This window comes from Physella acuta, unplaced genomic scaffold (genome assembly GCF_028476545.2).
Source record: "Physella acuta isolate Inbredline_101_S28 unplaced genomic scaffold, ASM2847654v3 ptg001594l, whole genome shotgun sequence".
In the NCBI taxonomy this organism is placed as follows: Eukaryota; Metazoa; Mollusca; class Gastropoda; family Physidae; genus Physella; species Physella acuta.
The window spans coordinates 4,929-13,654 of NW_026733108.1; the positions used below are offsets into that span (position 1 = coordinate 4,929).

Consider the following 8,726-nt stretch of genomic DNA (forward strand, 5'->3'; position numbering starts at 1 on the left):
CACATTTTTCAAAGACTAAATTTTAGTAAATTGCAATAGAAGCTGATTGATATACTCAGTGTTCACCACGCTCTAAAAGTAGTTTAGAAAGAAATCAATGTTTTAAAAAAAATATAAAATTTTGAGGGTTCTTGGAAACTGTGGTGTGATGTCATTTTAAAGAGGGGGGGGGGGGGTTCTGTGACAGTGAGTAGGGGTGAGAGATAAGAATAATTAAAATAGTGTGACAATAAATGAAATGAACCAATACAATTTGAGTATTCTTGTAGTGACAGACAAGGTACTAGTATTAAAAAAAATATGAATCAGAACAATTGATTATACTGAAGGTTAGACAACAAAACTGAAGCCAAGAAAATGCCTGCGTTGTGGTTTGGAAAACTACTAAATCATTTTACAGTGAAGTATAATAAATCTAATAACTTGACTTTTTGTCTGTGTAGCTTATTGCATTCTGTCTGTAGTTCTTAACCAGTCAAGAAAGTGTGTTCCACTCTATAAACTTTACAAAATGTTTATTAAGGCAATAAATCCACTTTCTGCACTTCAATTGTGTAAACTTAGGATCTTGATATAAGTTCAATGACTGTCTGCTTTATTTTCTGTGTCTTTTTTTTTTAAATGTCATCATTCTTGTCTACAATCTTGTTATGAAGTACTGAAAATAAAATACATGAATAAATTATTAAAACATTAAAACATAGATCTTAAATCATATCAGAAAGCCTATTAAAAAACTGTTAATATAGTTTGATCCACCATTATGCATCAGTTAAGTTACCCTTTCAAACCTAGCAGCCTGTGATGACGCTAGTTTAGGTTAGAAGTCAAGTAGATAGTAGAAAAAGACTATAGCTAAGTTAAACAGACCAATGGAAATACAGGAGCTGACCGATCACATGGGATGGTCAGCTGACCATTGAAACGTGGGGAGAGGGAAGATGGTGATAGTTAGCGGGAGAGAGCAGTTAGAGATAGGTAGTGTTAGGGTAAAGATGTAAAAGTTAGAGGTAGATAGTGTGTTAGGGATGGTCATGGGAGTTGTAGTTAGCTAGTGTTAGTAGATAGTATATAGTATAGACTAGTTAGATAGAAGTAGGAAGTTGATTGTGGAAAATAAAGAACATTAAATCTTGAATTGGACTTGTGTGTGGTGATTTCACAAAACTATACCAGGCCCGGTTTCATCATCTCATCCCCACCCTCACAACTGGGGGGTGGATTGTCATCTTTCAACCTCACCCTGCCTTTGAGGCAGATGAAGTAGTGTTCAAATGTTGCTGTGACCTAGCATTTGAATTGATAGTGTGGTCAACACTATGTCTAGCTGCCTGTACTTATCTTAACAGGTGCTGTTCCCATCAAAGCTGGGTGAACTTGGCTGACGTCCAATAGACTCAAGCCTGGGGTCTTAATTCTGAACGTTTAGGTTCACAGCTATGCACTCTACCATATAACCAAGCTGTCCCAAGGATGATTAAATTGAATATTGTATACATTTACATATGGAAATACCTACTGATGTATTCTGTTCATAGATGTCTTGGGAATCTGATGTGATATCTGACAAATGTTGTGGGAATTCTTGATCAAGTGGCGAAGTGCTTTCTGCTGTCATTTTCTGAGGGACATCTCTGGAAGCTGATGTCATATCTGCCACTGACAAATGTTGGGAGAATTCTTGATCAAGTGGCAAAGTGCTTTCTGCTGTCATTTGCCGGGGGAGATATACCTTGTGCGCCAACATAAGGAGATCATGCCTAGGTTTCCTCCTTCTAGTTAAACCAATGTCCTGTTGTGTGATTGAATCACATCCACATACCCTTGTGCACATAGCAGTAGCTCTTGCAAACCTTTTCTTAAGTCCTTGTCTCACCTTTTAATTGTATAAAACAAATTGATAACCATTGATATTGAGAAATGTTTAACTTCAAGTTTTAATAATTTAAGTTTTTAAAAGCAATAGGCCTACATATAATAATTTACATCTACAAACTCATTAGCATTCAACATAAAATAAAAGGCACCTTTTTATTAAATACTGTCTGTGTTAAGAAGATCATAAACCCCTGTAAATAAAATGAAACTTTTAAACATCTGCACACTATACTAAACCTAAACTTTAACAATAAAAAATAGCCTATTTGATACACTCATAATTAAATCATTTAAGTTTCTGTAATATACTTAGTTGTAGCATAAAACCAAAAAAACTTTAATACAAAAAGTAAAAATATCTAAAAATATTTACTTTACATATATTAAAAAATGAAATCTAGTGTTAATAATCTTAAACTTAGAGAAGCAAATGATTGTAAATATATATTGAATAAATATTGTATCTTCATTCACAGCTAAAATGTTTACAATACATAAATAAAATAAACAAATATAAAAATAAAAAATCTGGTTTTAATACTCCAAACCTGAAAGGAGCACATTATTGTAAAAAGGTATTGAAAAATCATGGTGTATTCATTCACAGCAAAAACACCAATAATCCAACCGACACCAAGAAGGGGAGTTAAAACAGCTAGAGCCCTTATTGCAGTTCTGAAAAGAACAATAATAATAATATAAATTAAGAGTGTGCTTATCTATCTTACCAAACTAAATTTTTCATGATATTTTTAAAAAGCATTTTAAAACTTAAAAAATGCTTTAATTAATATGTAGATCTATCAGTATTTGTCATGTTACAACAAATCTTGCTTAAACTTCAGCATAATACCTGCATGGTTTAAATTCTAAGGTTCACATTTGATCCACCTCTCATAAATTCTATTCTTAAATAACTTTAGAATCAGCAATAGGTTTTTTTCTATATCAAATACATATTTTAACTCTTGATATCTTGCCTTCATCCTCTAATTGACATACTTGAGCTCCTTAAAGTGAATCATTATTTTTCTGTTTCAATGTTTGAGATATATTTTAACAAATATCCTAAATAAAAAAAAATTAACTAATACTTATTCAATGTGTTTTTTGTTTCATGTTTTCAAAAATGTGAATAATAATTATTGTGTTAATACATTTTTAAATGATTAACTCCTCTCTGCTATGTATTAATTAGATGTTACAATTTAAATAATCTTACATGATTTTTACTTTACATGACTTCCTCCTTATTATTTGGGTTGTCTGAATTTTGTACATTACTCTAACAAGTATAACAAAATTAGCCTGTAAAAAATGATATTATTATACTTTATAATATGTAAAAACGTCTTTAGTATATGCATTAACTATAGTTACATCCTGCTGGACGGAGTGGCCTAGCGGTAGAGAGCTGGACTGCTAACCCGTAAGTCTCGAGTTCGAATCTGGGTTCAAGTCAGTAGACCGTCCCTGAGTCCACCCAGCTCTGATCGATACCTAATTCACGATTTAAAGGTGGCTGGGCATAGTTCCGAACACACTATCTCTTCATATGCCGAGGTCACAGAAACAATTGAACTCTACTTCACTTGCTCCATACTTTTTATAGTTAAATCCTGCATGATGTAAAAAAATTGTAAATTTCAAAATACTATATGTTCAAAATCATTGTGTTTTTCCTTTGTACACCTTAACTTAATTTGAAATACATCTCTCATCATTCAGCATAAAACTGATCTAGGTTTTATATTTGAGTGCATTCAAATGGCAGAGGGTTTTGATTATAAATATTACATTAGTGATCAATTATCTAAAATTCCTACTTTGAATAAATTCTTAGTCTTTTACAAAAATATACAGCTAGTATTTAATATTGAAGTTTTATAGACGATGTTTCAAATGCTAAAACTCTGAAAACATTGTAAATAATATTAATTTGCAATAACAATATGATTTTAAACATCACATTGTTAAGGCTTATACATGAAATGAGAATGATTTGAAATATCTTTTCTTCATATAATTACTGAGTACAAAAAATGACTTACCAAACAGACACCAATGACTATTCCACTAAAGCCCCAAAACAGAAATGTGTCCACCTTTACCCAACATCTATGTTAGATAAATGACAATATAAGCTACACAATAATGGTTTATGATTTTGATAACCAAATAAAATACATTTTCTTACTCAAAGTTGAATTTCAACGTGAATGTAGTATATACATATTATTTTGTTCAATAATGTTCAATAGTTACTGGTACACAAACCTTCTCTCATCACCATAACCGTGGCCCTGTGTGGCACCCACAAATGCTGTCACTATCACTGTCGGTAAACCTAAAAACAGTGTTGATAATTGATCAAATTGTTACTAGTATTCTTTTAGTAAAGCATTTTAAATATTTGAAAATGTGTATTATCTGAATAACATTGAAAAATATAAAAAAGTATTTGTTTGGTTTATATAACTTAATTAGCACATTTAGTACATTTTATTAGCATATTTTTAAATTAACAAATGGTTATATTTATAATAAATTTAAAATTCAACACTTGTTAGAACTTACCATAAGCAACTATTAACAAATATTTAAGAATAGACCTAGTATAAAAAATCAGGACAACATTTTTGTAGAGCTCTATTGCTTCAGCAAGCATGAAAAACATGCTTCCTGTGAGTGTAAATTGCAGAATGACAGCAACCAGTCTACAGACTATCTGTAGAGGATATATATATAAAAAATCAGAAAATATAAGTAAAATCCAGTTAAAAAGGTAGCCTCTTGAATTTCTTGGTCCATGTGGCAGGTGTAGTAGAGTTCATGTGTTTCAGCCACCTTGACAATTAAAGAGATAGTGTGGTCAGCACTATGGCCAGCAGTTATTTACTTTCCAAATAGAGCTGGGTAGACTCAAAGACATCTGACAGACTTGAGCGGGCATTACTAACTCAGGTTATCAGTTGAGAACTCTAATATCTGACCACATTTCCCCCAAGTGGCCAGCTGGTAGAGAGCTAGACTGGTAACCGGATAGTCTCAAGTTTGAATCCGGGTTCCAAACTCATGTTAGGGAAAGTAAAGGTTGCTGGGCACAGTAATGACTTTACTATCCCTTTATATGTTGTGGTCACAGATATAGGTGAACTCTACTTCTTTATACTGTCCTACTTTCCCCCTAAAACCCACACAATTTTAACTTATTTTTTATTCATTTTAAATTACTTCCTATTACATATAAAATCATTAACTATCCTTGTCCATGACACCAGATGAAAACCAAGGTGTAGGGACAGAATGCCATTCAAAACCAAATTTTGATGTAAACCAGGTTGTTACTATCAAGGGATATACTTTGAATCAATAACATTTCAACGTGTGGAGATGTTAGTTATATTGGTGGTATATATATTACATCACAGCTGACAAGTAACAGCAGGTTATGATTTAAACAAATGCTAACATCTACATTTGGTCAGAGAATTGTAAAGCCCTAGTTTATTACAGCTAATTAAACAACTTGGCATTATTATATTTAAAGTAAATCATTTTACTCTATTTTTTTTACTCCAAATACAAAGCATATTTTATTTTTTAAACTTTTAAATTTTTAGTAATAATAAAATCCAATGACTAAAAAGTTTTGCTGCAGTGTAATACGATAAACTCTTGGCTAAAATTTTAACACCAGGAAAAGGCCTACCTAATAGAATTTTTTTTTAACTGCTCTTTTTTAAAGATCTCATTATGTTAAAGTTTACTTTACATTGAATTATCTCTGTAGCTACTAATCCAAAGTGATTAAAATTTCTATCACAAGATTTCACCAAGGACTGACATAAGACATAACTCATCAGACAAAAAACAGAGAAGTCAAGTTGAATAAAATCTAGCAAAAACTTACTGTGTTACTTGTTTTGTCTACTCCTGCCACAAATGTTACATATGCCACAAGAAGCAGTGAACATTTATTGATATGCAGAATTGTTGCACTGTCTTTTATTTCTCTAAAAATGTAGTATTTGAAGATATAAATAAATAGTATTTCAAGATGTAGCATTATTTAGCAAAACAAACAAAAATACAACAAAAAATACTTATAAAACGAGACTCATCACCCAAAGTTTTTTACCAACATGTCCTACATATTTAGTAATTTATGGGTAGGTTGACATGTTTTATGGGTTGTCCGATGTTATTTTCTTGGAATGTTATCTTTTAGTAGATTGCAACATATGAGATGTAGTAAATTTTTGTGAGAATATCACTAATTACCTTGTAAGAATTGTTACAAACTGCTTTGCCTTTGTTGGAATGTTATCTTTTAGTAGATTGCAACATATGAGATCTAGTACATATTTGTGGTAATATCACTAATTACCTTGGAAGAATTGTTACAAACTGCTTTGTCAATGACAGCTACTAAGATTGGAAAACTCAGCTTTTTAAATAGTGTAATGTTCAGTAAAATAAACTAAAACTATAGTTCTGCTTCAAAAGATTCTATTTATAGGCATTCTTACCCCCACAATACTATGTTAACAACAATCGTTACTGTGAGGCTGGCTATAGAGAGTGAGCATCCAACCTGTGTTAACACGTTCAGTTCATATGGTTCTTCCTGAAATTTAAAATGTGTTAATATGATCATTAAAAAGTTCAGTTCATATGGTTCTTCCTGAAATTTAAAATGTGTTAATATGATCATTAAAAAGTTCAGTTCATATGGTTCTTCCTGAAATTTAAAATGTGTTAATATGATCATTAAAAAGTTCAGTTCATATGGTTCTTCCTGAAATTTAAAATGTGTTAATATGATCATTAAAAAGTTCAGTTCATATGGTTCTTCCTGAAATTTAAAATGTGTTAATATGATCATTAAAAAGTTCAGTTCATATGGTTCTTCCTGAAATTTAAAATGTGTTAATATGATTATTAACACGTTCCGTTTATATGGTTCTTCCTGAAATTTAAAATGTGTTAATATGATTATTAACACGTTCAGTTCATATGGTTCTTCCTGAAATTTAAAATATTTTCATGAGACTCCAAACCAAAATAATCTGCTGGTTTCATACTTGTCAATGATTCACATATTTAAAAATGAGCATCATTTTTTCTAATTTTTTAAGCAGTATAAACCTTATATTTACATTTACTTATATATTACTAATATAGGAGATAATTTTAAAATTGAAATGTGATCTTAGATAAGAAGGAAGTAAATAGCTAACCTTCTGATAACTACTTATCAGTACTGCAAATGTAGTCAAATGGTCACACATGCAAATGACATGAGTAGCGTTTCTTTTTACAAGTGAGCAACCTCTTGTTGACCAAACATTTGGATTATTCACACTAATTCAGAAAAATGATATAGAATATAGACTACTTAATAAGAGCATTCAGAAATGCAAATTTATTTTTTGGGTTGGTAGTTAGTTTTAAATGTAAGAAAACATTAAGAAAAAAAATACTAGCAAAACATCAGTTCAGATTAAAATAAATAAAAACAATGGCTATCCAAATGATTCTTACATGTATTAAATTTGTTGTCCCCTACCAAATCCGAGAAAATATATTTAATTTCAACTTTCCCAACTATAAAAAGGCTGTCCAGAATGTTATTTTTTAAAAAGATTTAGTAACATCATTAGAACATTTCGGTTTACATTTGTTTACATTTTAGTGTGTAGAAAACTGTGTCACTTATATACAGATCTAAATGGAAATGTTGTATTTAGCTAATAATAAACCCCTATATATTACCTGTCACTGGTGTCCAGGAAAGCACACTCTAGGTGTTCTGATGTAATCTAAGATTGATTAAATTTAAACTGCTGTATGAAATTATGTATAAACAGTGCCACATAGATTTTAGTTACAAATTTAAGATAAAATCAATTATTTATAACAAAGACAAGAGTTTTAGTCAGACATTTAACACTTAGCTACCACACCAACAAGTTGGTGACACCCTCAGCTACCACACCAAAAAGTTGGTGACACCCTCAGCTACCTCACCAAAAAGTTGGTGACACCCTCAGCTACCACACCAACAAGTTGGTGACACCCTCAGCTACCACACCAGGACTCACCTTAACTAATCATAATACTGTCACTGACATTGTCACTGACACTCCAAAAGAAACCCATTAGAGTTACAAAATACCAAATATAATATTTGTAACATTAGTTTTATTATCCTGTTTCCTTCTTGTATTTGTAGATTACTAAAACAATAATCACAACTAGCTTTGTTGGCCAAATTGAGCAATTGGCAATTAGAAAATAGTAAAAGTATACACATTTACAAACATTAAATGTGTCAATGAACATTTATGTCAATAGACCATTAATTGAATATAATATTTTTTAAAAATTAAAATTTTAAACCAACATTATTTAATAGGTTAAATGTGATTTCAACCAAATCAACGCTGCTCCTATTTGAAACAATCGATATTATGTCTGATGCCAATTCTTTAATTGGTTGCTCCAGGGTTCTGCAAAACAAAAAAATTATTTTAAAAAAAACTAGAAACGGTAGATGTATTTATATAGTACTAGATTGTAATTTATAGGTCAAAATGTACATTTTTAATTAATGAAAAAATATAACGGAACATTATGTGTCAGCTTCATTGCTTTTAAAGTGATAGAAACATAAAAGACAGATTCTATTACCGGTTGTGCCTTTCTTGTTCTATTTTAACTTTGCTTCCCATTTTTTTATAAATGACAAGTCCAATCAGTGTACAGTCTGAAAATCAAAAAAAAAAAAGCTAATCTGTCAAAAATGAATCCATGATTCTTATAAAACATTATGCCGAAACAGT

General features: G+C 30.8%; 1 protein-coding gene across 1 annotated transcript; it reads right to left on the minus strand.

The window, feature by feature from the left end:
* Positions 1-206: 206 nt before the first annotated feature.
* On the minus strand, positions 207-8,693 carry LOC131929087 (adhesion G protein-coupled receptor E5-like). The gene is made up of 14 exons (XM_059285278.1): positions 8,575-8,693; positions 8,288-8,393; positions 7,657-7,703; positions 7,122-7,245; positions 6,411-6,508; positions 5,792-5,894; positions 4,456-4,606; positions 4,156-4,225; positions 3,930-3,996; positions 3,101-3,186; positions 2,427-2,553; positions 2,028-2,069; positions 1,520-1,876; positions 207-658 (listed from the first exon to the last, which is right to left on the minus strand). The coding sequence occupies exons 1-14, from the start codon at positions 8,613-8,615 to the stop codon at positions 638-640; spliced, it is 1,440 nt and encodes a 479-aa protein (XP_059141261.1). The 5' UTR covers positions 8,616-8,693; the 3' UTR covers positions 207-637.
* Positions 8,694-8,726: the final 33 nt, after the last annotated feature.